The sequence below is a fragment of the Jaculus jaculus genome, chromosome 11, assembly GCF_020740685.1.
Source record: "Jaculus jaculus isolate mJacJac1 chromosome 11, mJacJac1.mat.Y.cur, whole genome shotgun sequence".
Taxonomy (NCBI): domain Eukaryota; kingdom Metazoa; phylum Chordata; class Mammalia; order Rodentia; family Dipodidae; genus Jaculus; species Jaculus jaculus.
This window is the reverse complement of record NC_059112.1, coordinates 108,999,095-109,020,606: the sequence shown is the minus strand read 5'-3', so window position 1 is coordinate 109,020,606 and position 21,512 is coordinate 108,999,095. Positions and strand designations below refer to the sequence as shown.

General features: G+C 54.6%; 2 protein-coding genes across 2 annotated transcripts in view; both read right to left on the bottom strand.

The window, feature by feature from the left end:
* Positions 1-383: 383 nt before the first annotated feature.
* Positions 384-5,816, bottom strand: Pam16 (presequence translocase associated motor 16). Its single transcript, XM_045161553.1, has 5 exons — positions 5,718-5,816; positions 1,958-2,042; positions 928-1,064; positions 652-717; positions 384-538 (listed from the first exon to the last, which is right to left on the bottom strand). Exons 1-5 carry the CDS (start codon positions 5,718-5,720, stop codon positions 452-454), a joined length of 378 nt encoding a protein of 125 aa, XP_045017488.1. The 5' UTR covers positions 5,721-5,816; the 3' UTR covers positions 384-451.
* A 924-nt stretch (positions 5,817-6,740) lies between these two features.
* Positions 6,741-21,512, bottom strand: part of LOC101612627 (coronin-7) — a 67,857-nt gene continuing 53,085 nt past the window's right edge. The window contains exons 10-28 of the mRNA XM_045161551.1: positions 14,957-15,011; positions 14,519-14,576; positions 14,296-14,441; positions 14,127-14,219; positions 13,867-13,998; positions 13,284-13,410; positions 12,818-12,993; positions 12,231-12,339; positions 12,061-12,147; positions 11,843-11,985; positions 11,665-11,769; positions 11,505-11,590; positions 10,628-10,769; positions 10,451-10,540; positions 8,738-8,854; positions 8,353-8,488; positions 7,923-8,014; positions 7,489-7,575; positions 6,741-7,367 (exon numbers count right to left, since the gene is read on the bottom strand). Of these exons, the coding sequence (XP_045017486.1) occupies positions 7,362-7,367; positions 7,489-7,575; positions 7,923-8,014; positions 8,353-8,488; positions 8,738-8,854; positions 10,451-10,540; positions 10,628-10,769; positions 11,505-11,590; positions 11,665-11,769; positions 11,843-11,985; positions 12,061-12,147; positions 12,231-12,339; positions 12,818-12,993; positions 13,284-13,410; positions 13,867-13,998; positions 14,127-14,219; positions 14,296-14,441; positions 14,519-14,576; positions 14,957-15,011 (1,987 nt within the window). The 3' untranslated portion in view covers positions 6,741-7,361. The remainder of the gene's footprint in view (positions 7,368-7,488; positions 7,576-7,922; positions 8,015-8,352; positions 8,489-8,737; positions 8,855-10,450; positions 10,541-10,627; positions 10,770-11,504; positions 11,591-11,664; positions 11,770-11,842; positions 11,986-12,060; positions 12,148-12,230; positions 12,340-12,817; positions 12,994-13,283; positions 13,411-13,866; positions 13,999-14,126; positions 14,220-14,295; positions 14,442-14,518; positions 14,577-14,956; positions 15,012-21,512) is intronic.

Sequence of the window (21,512 nt, the reverse complement as noted above, 5' to 3'; positions counted from 1 at the left end):
TGCGGGGAGGCAAGCGGACACATTATTAAGCACCAAGTTTCAGGTCCTTCATCTGTCACTGCCTGCTGAGACTGGCGAGTGGCATTCTGGCCAGTTTACGTAAAGAGCGGCCACCAAGCACAGCCAAAGGCTTCTGAAGCCAGGGCTCCTTCTCTCACAGGGAAGGCAGGGGCAAGGGCTTTCCCAGGACCCGATTTGGCATGATTCATAGGAGAGACGGTGACAGACCGTAGTAGCCAGGCTGACTCAAGTGGGCATATAGGGCTGCTCACCAACACCCCATGCCCAGGTTGTCACGACTGCTACCAACCAACCAACTCACAGCCTACAGTGGGCAGGAAGGTAAGTCAGCCTTTCAAACAGCAATGCATGCACAGGAGAAATGTGGAAAAGACATTTATTACCAAGCTATAAATTATGAGGGGTGGGGTGGGTGAGGAGAGGCAAGCAGTCACGTTTTGGGTGTCTGCCCTTTCTCTCTGTCCTCCTGGGCTTGGATTCTGAGTTCCTCATCTAGGCGCTCCTTTGCACGGACAACCTGGGGAGGGGAAAGATCAGGCCCTTGCAGAGCCTCTGGCCTGGAGCCTTTAGCAGCACTTCAGGGTAGGTGAAAGATGTGGCTTCCCATTGTCACAACCGAAAAACACTCACCTTGGACTGCAGGTAGAAGGAGCCACCCACGGATTTATCGTTCACCTTAAACAGGTGTTCATAATTCTGGGGGGAGAGGACACAGTGAGTGGGTAAACTGACAAGGAAGGGAAGCTAAAAGGCCCTGACCTCTGACCCACACACCACATGGATTGTTCAGGCTGCTGTGACCACTATGAAGCAGACAGGCGGTCATGGAGGGAACAGCTCATCGTGACGCCTCCACATCTGCCTCTTCGCCATCCCCAACTTCCAGGAACCAGTTTAGGGCCTCACCTTCTGGACTTCCTCGGGACTCAGCTTGGAGACGTTGAGGATCTGCTGGGCCTCCTGGAGGCTGAGGCCAGAGAGGTTGGATGCAGCAGCAGATTGGTGCCCAGCACGCCCCCGGGCATCAGCAGCTGCCTGGCTGGCTATGTGGACACACAGGAAGTGATTGCTCAGCACATGATGGCCCAGAGACCCATAGGCTTTCCAAGTGTGGGCTGGGGGCTCACCCTGACAAGCATGCCTCATTTGAGATAAGAGTAGCGTCAACCCTGTTCCTGGTCTCCCAGTCCACAACAAAAGATGACCTTGCTTCTCCCTTCCCGTCCCAGGGGCAGAGCAAGTCAAGGAGCTTTAAGCTACTGTGGGAACCAGGCACAGTGAAACAACAGGGAGGACAGGGATAATAGCTGGGACCAGGCTGTCCAGTTAATGTCCACTATATTACGAAACAGGCTGCCTCAGAAGACAACCTTTAGTGACCCTACAACCAGAAGCCAGAAGACATCCCCTTAAAGGGCCAGACAGTAAATATTTTAGCTTTGCAGTCAATTAGTCTGTGTTGGAATGACATAGCTCTCCTTGAAAACAACCAGATGTGGCTATACTCCAATAAAACTTCATTTCTAAGCTGGGTGTGGTGGCGCATGCCTTTAATCCCAGCACTTGGGAGGCAGAGGTAGGAGGATCACCATGAGTTCGAGGCCACCCTGAGACTACATAGTGAATTCCAGGTCAGCCTGGGCTAGAGTGAGACCCTACCTCGAAAAAACAAAAACAAAAACTTTATTTCCAAAAACAGGTGCTCAATCCCACCTCACATCCTGGTGTTAACCAGGCCTAAGTGATAAGCCTTTCCCTTACATGGAAAGGTTCCATGTCTAGACTGACCCCTACTGGAGGAATGTGGCCCAGGCCACCCAAGGTACAGAACCCCAGCCCAAAGTGGGACTCCTGCATTCACAGCCGACGTGGCCCAGGGGTACAATCCAACCTAGTTAGAAGGTCACAGCACCAAGGGAGTAGGGGCCACGCTTACCTGCAAACTCCTGCCGCAGGGCCCGAGCAAAAGCTCTGCCTACCACCTGCACACCCATCACGATGATCTGGGCCAAGTACTTGGCCTGCGGACAGAGAAGGCACCAACTTTGAGGGCTACCAGGTAGGCAGCAGAGGGCATGATGTGTAGAGCTTCAGGCATAAGCCTCCCCTAAACTCCCCCAGCTCTGGGCAGCTTCAGACACTTGCAGACCCACCATGCCCCCCATGACTCTTCAAGTCCTAGGCCTGGGAGTCTGTCTATTCAACACAAGTTTACTCAAGGGCCAGGCATGGTGGAGAGCCACTGTAATCACAGTACCTACAGGCGGAAGCAGAAAAACTGAGTTTGAGGACAAACTGGGCTTTATGCTACACACACAGCGTTACTAAGGGTCTACTCAGAGTTCAACAGTCCCCACAGTTGGGGGAGGGTATGATAATATTTAAAAAGCACAGGAAGGCAGGGACCAAATGACTGGATAGCATGCCAAATCATCTGTTCAGTCACCGAAGTTCACTCATCTATTCAAACACATTTAGCCAAAACCAAAAAAGATTTATAGCCATCCATGGCGGCACACACTTTTATTTTGTATTTTTGTTTTTTGAGCCTGGAATTCACTATGTAGTCTCAGGGTGGCCTTGAACTCACACAATCCTCCTACCTCTCCCTCCCGAGTGCTGGGATTAAAGGTGTGCGCCACCATGGCCTGCTTGGCACACACTTTTAATCCCAGTACTTGGGAGGCAAAGGTAGGGATCGTCGTGAGTTGGAGGCCACCCTGAGACTACATAGTGAATTCCAGGTCAGCCTGAGCTAGAGTGAGACCTTACCTCAAGAAGTAAATAAATAAAAATAAATCCATTCAGCCCTGGAGTAAAGATACACACGACTCAACCCCTGTCCTCAGAGCGCCTGGCCTAGGAGGGGAAACCCCACAGGACAAGGCTCCTAAGGTCCTGCCATGTACAATTCATGTACAATTCCTCAGGGAGCCTTACTATGACCTAAGCTGCAGCAGAGTCCACAGAGGGAACTCCCAGAGAGGGGGCAGGATCCTACCAGGCAGGTAGCATCTAGTTATTAGGGCTTCAGGCAAAGGGAGTCCCATGTGCTCCAAGGGGAAAAGTCTATGAGACATACTGGGAGCAGACCATCGCTCCAGCTGGCCCAGAGAAAGACCTGGAGGAGGGAATAAATGGAAAGGGGATTTTGTTGTGAAATGGTAATGAGGTATAGACCACATGCATGAAAACTGATCCCTTGTTTATGAAATGACATACAAGGTGCACACACACAAAAAAAACATGGGGCCACTCTTTGGGGGTAGTGGTGCTCACATGGAATAAGCAAGAGCCTGGCCCTTCTTTGAACACTCTTATCAGTCGATTTCCTCAGTCAGTAAGGCTGAGCCTGCGTGCTAGGCTCTGTGACAAGCATGTTTTCGTGTTTGTGCCCCTTAATCCTGGGAACTCAAGTGGCAGAGTGACAGGCCAATACTTGGGGGAAGGAAATTGGGAGCACAGGCTTGGAGCCCTATTCACCAAGGCCTTACACAGGACCCTGAGGTCTGGAGGGAAACTGACAGTAAGCTGGCTAGCATCAGGAGCTGGACTCAAAGGCTAAAGAGGGGCTGTCAGGCTGCAGTGGAATCAAGACTGGCCTTTTCGTCCCCTGAGACGGCCCTTCTCTAACAAGCAGGATGTGATTATGGGCCATTAAGGAAAGGAATAAACAGAAATCGTTTACATTTCACCAGGAGGTGGAAATTTCTTAAGTCCTAGACTTCACACCAGAGAGCAAAGGCCAGAAAAAGCCCTCCTGTGATCAAAGGTGTTTGTGGGTCAGGGCTGCAGCCAGCTGTGTGGCAAGTGTCAGGAATAGGGTGCTCGCTGACTAGTGATCAAGTCACTTGACTCCTGTTCTCAAAGCCACTGCAAAACGGGATAAGGATCTAAGATGGAATGATGCTTCTGTATGATGGGCTCCTGGGGTTCCCTTGGCTAGAACACACCCCTCAATGATCCCACTTCCCACACAAAGCCTGTCCCAATGAGGCCACACATCAGTAACACTGCTTTGGAATCACTAGTGTACTTTCTGCTGTGCCCCATGAGCCTTGGGAAGCTGGGAAGATGGCTGCCAGCAAAGCAAGCATGAGGATTCAGAACTATGGTTGAAGAAAAAAAATCTGGAGCCAGGCATGGTGGTGCACCATGAGTTTGAGGCCACCCTGAGACTACATAGTGAATTCTAGGACAGCATGGGCTACAGTGAGACCCCACCTTGAAAAACAAAAAAAAGCCAGGCATGGTGGTACGCTCCTTTAATCCCAGCACTCGGGAGGCAGAGGTAGGAGAACTGCCATGAGTTCGAGGCCACCCTGAGATTCCATAGTGAATTCCAGGTCAGCCTGGAGTAGAGTGAAACTCTACCTCAAAAAAAAAAAAAAAAATCTGATGGGATGGAGAGATGGGTCAGTAGTTAGGGCACTTCCCTGCAAAGTCTAACGACCCAGGTTCAATTCCCCAATACCCACATAAGCCATATACACAAGGTGGCAATAGCTAGAGGCACTGGCATGCCTGGTCTCTCTCTTCCCTTACAAATAAATAAAATATATTCAATAAAAAAGGAAATTCAGGGCTGGAGAGATGGCTTAGTGGTTAAGGCGCTTGCCTGTGAAGCCTAAGGACTCAGATTTGATCCCCTGGGACCCACATCAGCCAGACACACAAGGTGAAGCAAGCATCTGCAGTGCCTGGAGGACCTAACGAGACCATTCTTTCTCTCTGCCTCTTTCTTCCTCAAATTTTTTTTTTTGGTTTTTCGAGGTAGGGTCTCACTCTGGCCCAGGCTGACCTGGAATTCACTATGGAGTCTCAGGGTAGCCTCAAACTCACGGCGATCCTACCTCTGCCTCCCGAGTGCTGGGATTAAAGGTGTGCGACACCACGCCCGGCTTGGTACTACTTTCTACCAAGCTCACTGCGTCGCAATCACCAGTAGGAACGGAGCATAAGAACCTTTATTTTTGTTTGTTTGTTTGAAATAGGGTCTCACTCTAGCCCAGACTGACCTAGATAGAATTCACTATGTATTCTCAGGGTGGCCTCGAACTCACAGCGATCCTCCTACCTCTGCCACTCTGAGTGCTGGGCTACCTCTGTCTCCCGGGTGTTTAAGTTTTCTTTATTTATTTGCGGGGGGGGGGGAGGTAGAGAATGGGCGCGCCAGGGCCTCCAGCCACTACAAACGAGCTCCAGATACGCGTGCCACTTTGAGCAGCCGGTTTTACGCAGGTTCTGGGAACTGAGCTGAGCCTGGGTCCTCGGGCCTCGCAGGACAGCACCTCTGCAGACACACACCTTGACCACTGAGCCCTCCAGCCCGAAGCTTTTCTTTTTTTAAGGCTCCCCAGGTCACCTACAGGCCACCGCACAGCGCACTGGCTCTGGGCGCCGATGGCACTGCTCTCGTCCCAGGTCCCAGCTCGCTCACGTCGGCGCGGTAGCCGGCTGTGAAACGGGCCTAATAATCCAGCCAGGAGACACCACCGACGTCGCAGAGCCCCACGCGGAGCGCGCCCACCCGGGACAGACCCCGACCCCGACCCCGACCCCGAGGCCGCCGCGGTCTCCGACCCGCCTCTCCGGCCCCAACCCCGCTCCCCGCCTGGCACGCGAGGCCCGGGGTGCTCGGCGCCCGCCCCCCGCGCCTGCTCGACCTCCCTTCGCCGACTCCCCCCGGGCCTCACCATGACGACCGCACAGCCGCACGGGAACCGGCCGCCTTCCTGGGCCCCGTGGGCCCGGCTCAAGGGCGGCCTCGGGTCAGAGGTCAACGGAGACCCGGGAGCGCATGCGCGAAGCCGCACGGGGCATGCGCGTCATCCCGAGGAGGCGAGCGTCACGCGCGGTGGGCGGGGCTAAGCTCTCGTTGGGCGGAGCCTGACGGGCTCGGAGGACTGCCGGGCTTGTCCTCCTGCGGGTGCGCCCGCGCTTGAGCTGGTGCCTTTCTTGACTTTGTCAAAACATTTAGGACGAAGCCGGGCGTGGTGGCGCGTGTTTTAATCCCAGCACTTGGGAGGCAGATGCAAGAGGAATGCCATGAGTTTGAGGTCACCCTGAGACTACATAGTGAATTCCAGGTCAGCTTGGGCTAGAGTGAGACCCTACCATGAAAAACAAAAACAAACAAACAAACAAACCTATATATATATATATATTTGGATGGTGTAGATAGAGAGAATGAGAGTCAGGCCAGGTGTGATGGTGCACGCCTTTAATCCCAGCACTCGGGAAGAGGATCACTGTGAGTTGGAGGCCACCCTGAGACTACATAGTGAATTCCAGGACAGCCTGAGCTAGAGTGAGACCCTACCTCGAAAAACAAAAAACAAACAAACAAACAAAAATATATTTAAAGCAGGGCATGGTGGCACTGAGGTAGGAGGATAGGTGGGAATGCGATGTCAGCCTGGGACTACAGGTCAGCTTGGGCTAGAGTGAGACCACACTTTGGAAAAAAGTTTTCTTCACTCTGCTCTCATGCAGTCTGGTTGGTTCCCTTGAACAACGAGGCTATCATCAGCTGAAGGGCCTTGAAAGACCTTAAGCCTTTTGTTCATTGTAGTACCTGACATCTGCAGTGTGGCTGGACACAAGTGCTAAATAAAGAAAAGGCCTTGGGACCAAAACGCACCCAGGGCCTGACCCCCCTCATTCACATGCCAGTTCCCTTCCTCCTCAGTCTCCCGGAAATCAGAGCAGCACAAGGGTTAGCCATCTTAGAAAAGTTTAATTGCTGAAAACATTCATGTGCAAGCCGGTCCCTGTGGGGCTCAAACCATCATAATTAGGCTGTCAGCTCTCTGAGATCCTTTTCTCCTGGCCTCAAGCCTGGGAAGCAGGGCCAAGCAGTGCTAGGCCCCTGAGGTTGTAGCTGTTCCAAACAGCCTGGTGGGGGGCCGGCCCCCAACATCCGTGACTGGAGCTGGGCAGCAGGCAAGGTGGGTTGGCATGTGCTGACTGAAGGTGCTGGATGAGATCAGCCACGCTGGGGCCGGCCCGGGTCAGCACAGTAGGGAGACAGGGAGTCCAGGGCCAGCCCAGAGACATGCGGCCGATCTCACCACCCAGGCTGTGAAGCCACATGTTAGGGGGCAGCTGAGAAACAGCTGGTCCCAGAGAAAGCAGAGGGGCAGGCAACGCCTCAAGGTGCAGTGGGCCCAGTGGCCATGAAAATGCCTGAGGCTTGCAGGAAGCCAGGGCTTCTGAGACACACGAGCCAGGGGTAGAGTGGCATCTGCCAGTTTGCAGAGGTGGGAGGTGTGCAGGGACACCAGGTGGTTGTCGGAGGTGGCAGTGGCAGCTGAGGCCAGGGGTGCCTGGTGGGCAGGCTAGTCCTGGGTAGGAAACCAAGAAACAGAAGAGGGTGAAGGAGGCTGGGAAGGGAGGGTGTGCACCCTCGTGTGCCCAGGACAGGGCAGTTGGTGAGGAAAGCCGGAGCTCTCACCATTCACTCACCCACTCATCCTCATCCACCCCCTCAAAGGAGTCCTGGGGCAACGGGTCCTCTCGGTTCCCCAGCTTCGCCACCATGGCGTTCAGCAGCTATGAGGGTGAACAGCAGATGCCATTTATTTAATTATTCACTTATTTTTGGCTTTTCAAGATAGGGTTTCACTGTAGCCTAGGCTAACCTAGAATTCACTATCTAGTCTCAGGGTGGCCTAGAACTCATGGCAATCCTACCTCTGCCTTCAGAGTGCTAGGATTAAAGGCATGTGCCACCACACCCTGCTATTTGTTTTTGTTTTAAGAGGCAGAGTGTCACTTTAGTCTGGGATGACCTGGAACTCATTCTGTAGTTCCAGGCTGGCCTAGAACTCACAGTGACCCTCCTACCTTAGCTTCCCAAGTTCTGGGACTAAAGGTGTGCACCACCACAGCCAGCTCACCTCTTCCTTCTTTTGCTGGTCAGACTTCTCTTCCAGGTACTGTGCTGAGGATGGGGCCCGTCGGGCAGGGGCCTCTCGGGGGGCTTGGCTCACTGGGATGGGGCAAGGACAGGAATCAGAGAAGCCCCGGATGGGACTGCTGGTTATCAGTCCACAGGGCATTCCCTAGCAGTGACCCAAGAAGCAACGTTGTAGGCACCAAAGCTGTTCACAGAGCTGCACAGGGTGTATGTATGAGAGTGTACGTGTATGGTGAGTGTGTGCGTGTGTGTGTGCAGGTGTGCACGCGTTGGGGTGGGATGGAAACACGAGAACTAGGGAGAGCTCTGTGTGGCAGCAGGGACAAAGGACTGTATCTGTGCCTTGTGCCCCTTTTTCCAGCCCTGTGCAGACTGCTCTGCTGCCTCCCCTGCCCATTCCCACACTCCACCTGGGGTCATGCCGGGGGGCTGCAGGCTGAGGCGCTGAGGCTGCCCATTTGCGCCTCCAAGCCAGGCCTTGGCACTGAGCACGGGCTCCCAGCTCACAGCTGTGTCTGGGAACACGTCATCCTGGAAGAACTCTTTCTGCGGGGAAGAGAGGGGCTGTCCTGAGACACTGACCAGAGGCCCATGCATGGCACACCAGCACTGAGACCTGGCCCCATCCCCACTGGCATTTCCATGCACTGCAGAATTTCAATGAAAGAAGGAGGCGAGTGTCCCCAAAACCTACAGCAGGGAGGGCCAGAGGCGAGGTTATAAGAACTGAAGTCCCTCTCCCTGGTCAGCCCTGGAGATGGGAATGGATGCTACAGTCCTAGGCTCTAACCTTACCCTGACTCGGGGCAGCCGGAAAGCAACAGGTTCCAGGGAGGTCTGACGCAGCCGCAGGCATCGGGCGAACTCTACATCCCGCACATCACACTCGGTCTTGGGGAGGAGGACAAAGCCCTGGGGGACAAGGGAGTGGAACCTGAAGCCCAGAGCCCTGCTTGGGCTCACAGTGCTACGGGCGGCCTTCCTTCCTTACGACTGCCAGGGCCATGGCCTGCCCCTGGGCCATGGTGTGCTGGCAACGTGAACAGCTGGCTGTCTAGAGGGAAAAGCCCAGATATGTAGCTCTGTTCCACGGAGGGCAAAGTCCACCCACAGCCCACTCACATCACACTACCAGCCGGACACACTGGATGAATGCAGGGCTGAGAACAGAAAGCCAGCAGCTCACCGCCATGGGGCATTCTGTGTGCACAGCCCAGGGGAGACGGTGAGCCAGTCACCAGCAGATTTATGTCCCTGGGTTTGGTTCCAGACAGGGTTTCACTAGATTGCCCAGGCTGGCTTCAATTTGCAATCTTCCTGCCCTAGGCACGACAGTGCGGGGAGTGCGGCTATGCACTACCACATCCAGAGACTCTTTTTCTGGGGGGGGGGGGTGGAGTGCAGTGAGATTGAGACAGGACTCACTATAGCCTAGGCTAATCTGGAACTCACTCTGTAGCCCAGACTGGCCTCTAACTCACAGTGATTCTCCTATCTCAGTCTCCCTAGTACTGAGATTAAAGGCCAGCTCTGCTCCTGTTCCCTCTCCCTTCCCCTCCCCTCACTTCTCCTCCTCTTCTTCTTCTTTTTCTTTCTTTCTTTCTTTTCTTTTCTTTTTTTTTTTTTTGGTAGGGTGTCACTCTAACTCAGGCTGACCTGGAATTCACTATGTATTCTCAGGGTGGCATCAAACTCATGGTAATCTTCCTACCTCTGCCTCCCCAGTGCTGGGATTAAAAGTGTGCATCAACACACCCAGTTTAATTTTTTTAATTTGAGAGAGAGAAAGAGAATGGGCTCACTAGGGCCTCCAGCCACTGCAAATGAACTCCAGATACATGTACTACCTTGTGCATCTGGCTCACATGGGACCTGGAAAATCGGACATGGGTCCTTAGGCTTAGCAGGCAAGCTCCTTAAATGCTAAGCCATCTCTCCAGCCCTAATTTAATTTTTTTGAAGCAGTGTCTCGCTGTAGCTAAGGCTGAACTGGAATTCACTAAATAGTCTCAGAGTAGCCTCAAACTCTCAGTAATCCTCATACCTCTGCCTCCTAAGTACTGGGATTAAAGGCATGCACCACCACTCCTGGCCTTAATTTACTTTTATTTTTTCAAATATATTTTATTTATTTATTTAAGAGAGAGAGAGAGAATGGGCATGCCAGGGCCACAAGCCACTCACTGCAAAAGAAATCCAGATGAATACAGCCCCTTGTGCATCTGCTGTATGGGGGTCCTCGGGTTTCAAACAGGGTCCTTTAGCTTTGCAGGCAAACACCTTAACCACTAAGCCATCTCTCCAGACCCCGTAGTTTAATTTTTAATAACAACTGAGTATGTCAGGTCCTCAAATCCCTAATTTCAGTCCGTTCTCCTGGCTGTTGGGGCCCAATTCTAACCCTCGGACCCCATGTACTCCTGCACTTCCCCGTATAGCCACAAGGGGGCAGGGAAGCCCTATGGTTCTACTTGGAGACAGAAGGACCAGGGGCGACGGTGGCCTCACCTTGTGGGGGTCAGAAGAGGTGAAGCTGTTGCACTCCAAGAAGAAAGGGGCCTCAGGGAGCAGCTCATACAGGAACACACGGGTGTCACCCTGGGGGATGGAGGTCAGGGGTATGGCAGTGTAGCAGCCAGCTACACCAGTCCCTGCCCCATACCCTGCCCACCCATCCCAGGTCACCTTGCCAGTGAGGAGCACGAGGCCGGTGTCAGGGTCATAGCTGGGCAGCAGGGTTGAGGGAGCCACATCAAGGCCCAGCACTGCCGAGGGGCCATCGGCCAGGGCGTCGGCCGTGTACAGCAGCAGCTGGCGCTCACTCCGGCTGTCAGGAGGTCAGGGGTAGAGAGAGGCCTGGGACCCGGCAAAGACTCCCACAGGGACCCTGCTCCTTTATGGTCTGGAGAGCCCAGTGGTGAGTGGCCTCAGAACTGGCCTGGCTGGGGCAGCAGAGTCCCAGTGTGCTGCTCTGCCTCCACAGTCCCTCCAGGCTTGCCCACCTCCCGTCAGCACAGCCCCGCCCTGGGTGCCTGCGCTGGCCCATTACAGCTTCCTGTCTGATGCTCTGCTTGCCCTCTCCTCCAACAGGGCTGGGACCTTTCTGTCCAGACCTGAATGCCCCCCTTCAGTGCTTGGCCCACAGCCCCACTGGGACGCAGCTTACAGACACCTCCTTTGGGAGGCTCAATCCAAAGCATCCTTCACAGTGCCAGGTGCACATCTCTCTACGGCCCTGCTCACCCAGCCCCATCAGACATGGCTCCTAGGCCTGGCCTCACCCTCTGGGCCCCTTGTTGACTCATGCTCACCCCTGCCCTCCTTCTCACCCAACCACCCATCAGTCTGTCTACTCATCCATCTCACCATCCATCCGTCCATGCCTGCTCCCACCCGTCTGCTTAGCTACTCCTTCATCCCTTCCCCTGTCCATCTACCCACCTGCCTGCCCATCAAATGAGGGATAGAACCGTTTTTGCAGGCCTGACAGTTGCCCGTAACTTTGGGGAAGGGAAATCAGGTGGCTGCTGAGGCGTGAGGATGGTGGCTGCTAAGTCCTCACCTGTCAAAGCCAGACACCAGCAGACAACGGCCATCACAGACCCAGACAACGCGGGCTCCACGGGCCCCCTCTGGCCCTGCGCCTTCCTGTTGAGATGCACATCCCGTGAGCCCTGGCCATGGTCCCCTGGACGGGACACCCCTAGCCCATGTGTGCTCACCTGCAGGGGTGCAGGGTTTCTCCGGGGCTCATAGATCCGCACACGCCCATCCTTGCACACCGTGGCCAGTTGCTGCCCATCAGGACTCCAAGACAAGCCAAAGATCTGGAGATGGGTGAGGACATGAGAGGTGGCCTCTTACCTCACAGCCAGGCCCCTGTCTCTGCAGGTGTCCTACCTGGTCCTGGTGGCCCTGCAGCCGCAGCTGTTCAACCCCAGCCTGAAGGTCCCATATTCGAACGGTGAGGTCATAGGAAGACGAGGCCAGCACATCTGCCGCCAGCGGGTGGAAACGCAGAGAGTAGATCTTTTCCGTGTGGCCTGGGGAGGAGCACAGGCTGACACAAGGTCTCTGGGAGCCACTGTCCACCCCCCGGCTCCGCCCCGGCTCCTAACCTGTGAGCACAGTTTCGGGAGCAGTGAGCACAGCCTCCAGGCCCCCTGGTGGCACCCGCCACAGTCGTATCCGGGCATCCTCCGCAGCTGCGCAAGGAGCAGACCTTTACTGCTGGCACAAGCACGCCTGGATTCCCTGCCCGCTCAGGACCTGAACTCAGCCTGCTTACCCACGGCAAGACGATGTGGATCGAATGGGTCCCAGGCCAGGTCAGTCACAGCTGCCCCATTTTGCAGTGTGGGCAGTGCTGTGTCAGGCAGACGGCCAGGCTTCTGCAGCTGTGGGAGGTACCCCCACCCCAAGACCCATCAGAGCCAGGCAAGAGAGCTACTCCCAGGTAACAAGCATGCCCGGGCTTCACCCCACTGCCGTGTGGTCCAAGCCTGCTGCCTTAGCCACCTCATGCGTTAAGCCCCAGATGCCAACTGTGAGGCCCTAGAAAGTGAGGGCATGGTAGCGTGGAGTGGTGGAAAGAGCTCAGGCTTGGGGCTGAGGTGGCCTGGGTTTGAACCCAGCTCCACTTACGCAGCTGCGTGACCAGGGTAGGTCACTAAGCCTCTCTGTGCCTCTTCACTCTCATCTGTAAAATGGAGTTGAGAATGGTACCCGCCACAGGGGCCTGTGGAAAGGGTTCTAGGATACGGTGCCAGGCCTAACACGCAGTCTACGACCAGTGAGCTGGGGTGGGCTCTTAGTGTCCTGTCCCCTGCCCCTACAGGGACCTGAAGGATAGCCCATGTGGGGCAGTGCCCTCACCTCCAGCACAGCCACTTGCCCGCCGCTGCTGAGCAGAGGCACAGCCACACGCAGCCGGTTGGCACAGAAGCCATCGCTCTCGCCAGGTGTGGTGAGGTTGAGCCCCTTGAGGTTGGTGATGTGGCTGTCTCGGTGCAGGACAGTGCCTTGAGCATGGCGGAATTTGGAACTGGGGCCTGGTGGGTGTTGGCAACACAGAAGCAATGGTGAGGATGCAGCATCTGTGTCACCTGTTGCCCTCACCGCAGGAAGGTGCCCATTGTGTGCCCACGCTGGGCCTCTGGTGGGGCAGCACATACAGCTCAACTGGGGATCTTGCCCTCGATCCTCGTGGAACCCTAGGGCTCCAGGGAACACTGCTTAGAAACCAGTGGTCCTGGTGGCACGAATGTGGGCAAGTCGGTGGTCAGCATGATGTCTCCCCTGGGGGCTATGGGCAAACAGGGTCCTATCCCGACCAGCTTACCCAGCAGGCTCTGCAGTGACCTCTGACTCGGACTAGTCCCAATGCCGCTGGTGTTGGACAGCGATGGCCCCAGGCTGGATGGTGTGGAGGGTGAGGTCAGTGAGCTGGGCGGAGAGGAGAAGCCCTCCTGGGGAGAAGGACCTGGTCAGCCGGCAGGTCCCTGGGTGTCCTGGCCAGAGGGAGAGGGGACAGCTGGCCGACTACAGGGCCATCACTGTGGCCCCCTCTGGGCTGTGGGACAATGGGCTGGGATAAAACTACTGAAACAGAGGGAGGAAGGAACTGAGCGTGAGGCCATGGGAATGGGGGCAGGCTGCTACTGGCTGCCAGCTTTGGGGGAAGGGGCCAGTGATTACAGCTGGCTGCCAGAGTTTCACAAGTACAGAAATCTAGTCAGGGACAGCCCGCTTCTCCAGCACCTGCTTGGCTTAGCACTTGTTCTTGAGCTCTATTACGCTGGTTGCCTTCCCTGGTCGCGGGTGCTGACAGCCGGAGAAGAGCACAAAGGCCGGGCAGATGAACGTTACACTCCCCCTGCCTGGATCACCCACCGCGGCGGGCGCTGGGTTGGCCTGGTACTTACGCTTGGGTCTGTGTCCGCCCTGGCCATCTCTGCAGGCTGGACCACGTCACGGGGTGGCTCCACAGGTGGCACCAGGCAGGAAGTGAAGCTGGGGTGAGGCCGGCAGGCTGGGTTGAGGCTGACCTTCTGCACCTGTACAAAGACTGGCCTTTGTGGGGGCATAGGCTGCAGAGAGGGAGTCTCGGGGGGAGAAGACTACATAAGGCCTGGGAACTAAATGGGGGCTCACGGGGATTTCTGGGAGCCAGGCTTGACTCTACCTGCTGGTTGCTCCCAGCCCACCAGGTGGGGGCATCAGAAGCAGGTGTGCAGCCAGCAGTGTCCGGGAATAGATCCTCATGGAACTCCACAGCCTGGTGGTAGACAGGCAGGCGGTCAGCGAGGCTCGAGTCCCACAGGTCCCCAGCCCCTCATTCAGGCCTCTCTCACCTTCCGGGGCACACAGTGGCTGATGGGTATGATGGCTGTGTCACTAAGCTGCAAGACCCGGAGCACCTCACAGCCCATGACAGCCAGCGCCCGCCGGGGCACAAGGGCTGCCCCCCGCAGCACGTTCTCTAGCACACACTGGGTCACTGTGAAGGACACGCCACACCAGGCCGTCAGGGAGGGAGGAGGACCGCGGTGGAAGGAAAAGGGACCAGAGGCTCACCTGGGCTCAACATCGGCTGCTGTGGGGCCACCTCATAGCAGTACAGCTGACTCTCGCCCTGAAACAAGTCCACACTGAGCTTCGCCTATTGCCCACGGCCTGGTGGCCTGGGCAGTCATGCAGCCAGATGTCCACCTTCCTTCTTGGCTTCAAGCCACAGACGCCGCAACCTGGACAGCATCCCTCACTTGCCCATCAGTCTGTGTGATGAGCGCTCGGTTGTACATCAGCCACGTACAGACACTGCTCTATTCCTGGCTTTGTCCTCTTAAGGACGACTTTCTAGGGGTCACATCACCCTGGCTGCCCAAGTGAAGCTGGTGTGGGGCTGGCTGCACTGTCCTCGCCTTCTCTTGTGGGAAGTGGCAGGGAGGTCACCAGTGCGGGGAGTGGACTCTGGGCGGGGTGGACAGTAAGGGGACCCAGCTTCTCACTTACCTTTCCTGCCAAGACCAGGAGCCCGGAGTCTGGGTCCAGCAGGGGCATCAGAGCCCTGGGGAGAGAGGGCCAGTGGGCAGGATAATGGGAAAGGGGAACCAGGAACCGCTCAGACCTTCCAGCCCCTCTTGCCTGGTCCCGCACGACCCTCCGTGGCTTCTCCTGGTGCCGTCCACACTGTAAGCCCAGCCCCACACCCAGCTGCCATCCACCTGCTCTCCTGCAGGGTTTACCCTGGCCCTGGCCATGGCCACCTCAGGCCTGACACCTCCATCCCAGGCTCTCTCAAGAGGTCCCCCCCATCCTGTCCCATCCTCCTTCAACCAGCCTAGAACAGAGCAGCAAAGCCAAGGAGGATGAGGGGGTGATATTACAAATGACCCCTAGTGCCATCTGAGGGTACTGGGAACCCAACCTAGCCACTCTGGGCTGCACTGAAGGGTGGTGCCATCTACTCCACCACCTCACACACTTTGGTACCCTAGAGACTCATGCATAGAGGAACACTGCAAGGCCCTGGGCCCAACTCTGAGCAGGGTGCTGGGAGATGGGTCCCAGAGACGCCCTGGAATCCTCACGGCTGCTGCCTGGCCAGACGGAAGATGCTACCAAGCGCTTCATGAGGTGCGATCATGGTAGAAGGGAGCGGCAGTTGGGAGCCCCCAAATGGGTTCCCTATCACTTAGGACAATCAATGTAGGTCAGGTTCCTGCCACCAACTAAGGACCCACATCGCCCTCCTCTGGGCCCCACAGTCCTCCAAGAGACCCCAGACCCATGAGCACGGTGGTCGAGCACCTCCACATTTAGGGACGGGTGCGGAGCCATCTTCTTTCGCGGGGTGCTGGTTCTCGGGACCCTCGGGCCTGGGTCTCCATTGTGACGTACCCTCAAACTGCCACTGCCATGGTGCCCCACAGAGGTCAACCATCTGAGGCGGCCGCTTGTGTCCCTCACCCTGGTGATAAGGGACCCAGCTTTCCCTCCTCTGCCCACCAGTCGTCTAGTGGAAGCCACAGAGTGGGTGGGAAGCCGGGTGGGGCCCGAGTGTCCCCACCACTTCCTGGTCACCTGTGAGTAACACACGCTCTAATTAGCACTGGCTGGCAGGGCGATCCAGGCTCACCACTGCTTTTTGCACCCCAGCCTGATCCCTGCCTGCCTCCAAGAGGAGGGCGAGCAGGGGACAGAAGTGCGGGGTGAGGGGACACAGCAGAGCCCGGGAGTAGCTCCCACAGGGCTTTGCTCGTCCAAGCACCCTTCACTAACCGTTTCCTCATTTCCCGTAAGGAGTAACCTGTGCTTGGCCCTTCGTTTGGCCTCCTGGTGTGAACAGACGTGAAGTACAACAGACTAGGTGCTTGAAGCCCAGTGCACAAGGCAGGCACGATGCCATAGCTCAACACAGGAAACAAAGGCTAAGGGTATGTACTAGGAGGCAGGGCGACTTGGTTTGGGCTGAGCCACTGGGACGGGGGAGTGTCCTTCAATGTTAAGGGGAAATCAAAAGTTTTTGCTTATTTTTTCAAGGTAGGGTCTCACTTTAGCCCAGGCTGATCTGGAACTATGTAGCCTCAAAGTGGCCTCGAACTCATAGTGATCCTCCTACCTCTGCCTCACGAGTGCTGGGATTAAAGGTGGCGCCAACACGCCCGGCTTTTTCAAAAGTTTGTTTGTTTTTCAAGGTAGGACTTGGTCTGGCCCAGGCTGACCTGGAATTCACTAAATAGTCTCAGAGTGGCCTTGAACTCACAGTGATCCTCCTGCATCAGCATCTGAGTGTTGGGATTAAAGGCGTGCGCCACCACGCCCAGACAAGGGGCGCAGCATGTGCGAAGTTCCTGTGGCAGGTGCCAGGGCGAGACGTCTTGAGGGACGGGACAGGCGAGATACCCGGTGGCCCGAGCAGTGAGGGTGTCGGCTGAGGCTCCGAAGGTAGGCAGAGCCGGACGGGGCATCAGGAGGGGTTCTGCCTCCGGCAGGTGATGAGCAACACAAAGCTGTGCAGTGCTGGGGCTGGAGTCCAGGGCCCCAGACGCACTCAGCAATGCTGGGCCACCCCCGGCTGGATGGCATACTATAAACAAAGAGGTAGGAACGCTATGACACAGGGCATGGGCTGAGAATGGGGAGAACACGGGCCTTAAGACAGAGGAGGAGAGCAAGTGGGTTGGAAACAAGGTGGGGTCTGGGAGGTGTGGCTCTTTGCCGTGCTGCCTTGGCAAGGACAGAAGAGTCGTGACCTCCACAGTGGCACCCTGATGCACCCTGAGCCCCTCCCCTAAGCCTCTGCCCTCTGACTCAGGTGGCCAGGGCAGGAAGTCAGGGAGCAGGGCTGGCTCCTCGGGCAGGTTAGGCCAGTCCTCCTTGCCTTAGGCAGAGCTATCTGGGCAGCGCTCTGCCAGGTGGAAGCATCCTGCTGCCCATGGCCCAACATGGGCATGGAAATGGGTCATGGCACCCAGCACCAAAGGTTGGCCAACAGCCGGCACGGGCCTGACCTCAGGCCTCAGGAGCAGAGCCAAGCTGCACCTGGATCTGGAATACAGAAGGCATGCTTGGCACAAGGCCAGCACCTTTCCCACTGCTGTGGCCTCCTGGCCTGCACACCTAGGGGCTCTCACTCTAACCCAGCTCCAAGCTCTACTCAAGGCCCAAGTTCATAGAAGGTCCTGAGACCAGATCTGTCCCTTCCTAGAGGTGGCCTGGGTTGGAGTAGACTGAGGGAAATTGTGGCACAAACTAGGTGGTTAGGCTGAACGTTCATCTCCAGGAATGTCACCAGCCCCACCAGCTGTTCCACAATGAGCGCGGCGGGGAACCAGGGTGGGCTTGCTGGGAAAGAGCCCCCGACTCTCCAGCTGCCCTCCACCCACCTCTCCTCTCGGGCCTCCTCCAATAGCCACAGAGAGCTTGGCAACACCCCAGATCAAAAGCAGTCTGGGTCTGGAGAGGTGGCTTGGTGGTTAAGGCACCTGCCTGCAAAGCCTAAGGACCCAGGTTGGAGTCTCCAGGTCCCATGTAAACCAGACACAAGTGCGCAAGGTTGCACACGTGAGGCGTATGCATCTGGAGTTCGATTACAGTGGTTGGAAGCCCTGGCACACCAATTCTCTCCCACACTCTTGCTCTCTTGCATTAAAAAAAAAGAAAGAAAGAAAGAGCATCTAGGGCTCAGCCTCTTTAATCCCAGCACTCGGGAGGCAGCGGTAGGAGGATCACTGGGAGCTCGAAGCCACACTCAGAATACATAGTGTATTCCAGGTCAACCAGGGCTAGAGCGAGACTCTATGGGGGGAGGGGGAGGGAATGCTTCTGCTTTAAACAAGGCTGAATGGATTGATAAAATTCCTGTGATCACAGGGAGATGGAATGTTGACGGATCAGAGCCAAATTATCTTGAGCTACCTTCAGCCCCGTGATAGCCATTGATAGCACACTTCTGTGTCTGAACTAACATCCTTGTGACTACCGAGCGACCCGGTGAAACCTTTTTGGAACAGATTAACAGACCACCACCAGCTGTCACCAACCCAAAGGCTAAGGCCATCACACAGCGGCTCAAACCTACAGCGGCGATTTCTCTGCTGTTCTGCTACCTGCCTAGCCTATCCACTGTTTGCACCAACGCATTTGCAATGTGCTTTGGTTTGTGAATGTTTTGTTGTTGTTGTTCCGAAACTGTAAACCCTACATGAAATTGTTAATATGTTGGAACATAGAATTTGGGGTAACCTCAATCTGTGTTCCTGGACCATAGTCACTCACATTTGGCTGCAGAATAAACTATGTGTTTTGCATTGACAGTCATGGCATCCAACACAGGGCCCCCCCAAACAAGCCATGTTCACTTAAGATGCACCTGGTTGGAGCCAGGTACCCGTGTAGGTCTCCTGTGTCCAACTGTCCGATGCTGTCTCCTTAAGGGCATGTTGGTGAGTTAATTCTGAGGTTCAGACCTCCTATGATTTGTTAGATGGTCCATTTGGCTATTCTGAGCTGGTTTTAGGATCCTATTTGTTGAATACCTTTTTTTTTTTATTCTTTTCCCGAGGTAAGGTTTCACTCTAGCTCAGGCCCTCCTGGAATTCACTATGTAGTCTCAGGGTGGCCTCAAACTCACGGTGATCCTCCTGCCTCTGCCTCCCGAGTGCTGGGATTAAAGACTAAAGGCGTGTGCCACCACACCAGGTGCCAGGCTCCTTTTTTTTTTTTTAATTGAATACCTTTTCTTGTTTTGCTTTTCTTTTTTTTTTTTTTTTTTTTTTTTTTAATTTCAAAGTGTTTGGTTTAAGGTATACATTTTGTTTGTTTTGAAAGCATTTTGGTTTCTGACTGGCTTGTTTCTACTAGCATTCAGTTTTTTCCCCCCACCCCTTACCTCTCCTCCAACGGAAATGTGTAAGGAAAAAAATTGCTATCTGGTACTCCAGCTAGTTTAATAATTGTGTTAATGCAACTTGAAAGCATATGATTTAAATGGGGAAACTGAACTAAAAAGAAATTATGTTTCCCACAATGGGGAACATTTATCCTAAATTGGGGTTCATTTTTATTTTTACATGAGAGAGAGAGAGAGAGAGAGAGAGAGAGAGGGAGAGGGAGAGGGAGAGGGAGAGGGAGAGAGAGAGAGAGAGAGAGAGAGAGAGAGAAGGAGGGAGGGAGAGAACTGGTGCACCTGGGCCTCCAGCCACTGCAATCAAATTCTAGACGTGAGCACCACCTTGTGTGTCTGGCTTACGTGGGATCTGAAGAGTCAAACATGGGTCCTTTGGCTTCACAGGCAAGCGCCTTAACTGCTAAGCCATCTGTCCAGCCCTATTTATTTATTGATTTGTTTGTTTGTTTGACACACAAGGCTAGAGTTGTAAGCAATAGTATTTATTTATTAAATGTACTTTATTTGTTTATTTGAGAGAGAAAGAGGCTGACACACAGAGAGAGAATGGGCACGCCAGGGCCTCCAGCCACTGCAAACAAACTCCAGATGCATGTGCTCCCTGTGCATCTGGCTACCGTGGGTCCTGGAAAGTCAAACCAGGATCCATTGGCTTTGCAGGCAAGTGCCTCAACCACTAAGCCATCTCTTCAGCCCCATAGTATTTATTTTATTTTTTGAGGCAGAGTCTCACTGTAGCCCAGGCTGGTTTGGAATTCACTCTGCAGTCCCACATTGGCCTTGAACTCACAGCAATCCTACCACTGTTTCCCAGATGCTGGAGCTAAAGGCACGTGCTATCATGCCTGGTCTTTAAAATTTTTCTTTTTTTTTTTTTTGAGGCAAGCCCAACAGACTGCCTCCCTTTTTTATTGGGTGGGGGGCAGAAAAAATTGGTGTGCTAGGGCCTCCAGCCACTGTAATCGAACTCCAGACATGTGTGCCACTTTGTGCATGTGTGACCGCGTGTGCTGACATTACCTGGTACGTCTGGCTTACATGGGACCTGGAGAGTCGAACATGGGGTCCTTAGGCTTTGCAGGCAAGCGCCTTAATGGATAAGCCATCTCGCCAGCCCTGAATTTTTCTTTCTTTCTTTTTTAACATTTTGTTTATCTGTTTGAGACAGAGAGAGAAAGAGTGAGAATGGGTGTGACTCATACACCACCATATGCACCTGGCTTACATGGGACCTGGAGAACTGAACCTGGTTCCTTAGGCATAGCAGGCATACCCCTTAAGCACTAAGCCATCTCTCCAGCCATAATTGTTTCTTTTTAAATATCTTTATTTGTAAAAGTAGGCACCCTGGGCTTCCGGTTAAGATGGTGGCATAGGAACCACACCAAAGCAATGTAGGGGAGAAAAATGCCAGACATAACCCAGCAGAATACATTCTTCTGCTAAAAAGTGAGGTGTGTAAGAAATTACCAACTCCAGCAGAGAAGTGGGAGAGACCCAGAGCGTCTAGAGCCCACACAGGCCGGCAGAAGTGGCTCCAGCAGCGGCGGCACCAGGTCCATGTGGCTCCAGCCGTTAGGCTCGGCCTGAGCCACAGGAAAATCCAGGTGAGGAGACTCTCCAGTCACACCTAGAACTCCTCGCAAACTCAAGAAACGTGAAGGGAGAAAGGCAGGGAAGCATAGAGGAGCCATCTCTCCAGCCCCACCACTAATGTATTTGAAACGTGCCTTAGTTTATGACTCTTGTTTTACAACTATGAAAACTTCAAAAGGTAAATAAATAAATAAAAATAAAATATTAAGCCGGGCGTGGTGGCGCATGCCTTTAATCCCAGCACTCGGGAGGCAGAGGTAGGAGGATCGCCGTGAGTTCAAGGCCACCCTGAGACTACAGAGTTAATTCCAGGTCAGCCTGGACCAGAGTGAGACCCTACCTCGAAAAACCAAAAAAAAAAAAAAAAAAAAAAAAAAAAATTAAAAATGGGCTGGAGGGGTGGCTTAGTGGTTAAGGTGTTTGCCTACAAACCCAAAGGACCCAGATTTGATTCTCCAGGACCCACGTTAGCCAGATGCACAAGGGGGCACACGTGTCTGGAGTTTGTTTGCAATGGCTGGAGGCCCTGGCACACCCATTCCCCCCTCCCTCCCTCTTTCT

Coding starts and splice junctions, on each gene's coding strand:
- Pam16 (XM_045161553.1), bottom strand. Junction 718..927: donor GTCCCGAGGAAGTCCAGAAG/GTGAGGCCCTAA, acceptor CTCTCCCCCCAG/AATTATGAACACCTGTTTAA. Junction 539..651: donor CCTTCTACCTGCAGTCCAAG/GTGAGTGTTTTT, acceptor TCCCCTCCCCAG/GTTGTCCGTGCAAAGGAGCG.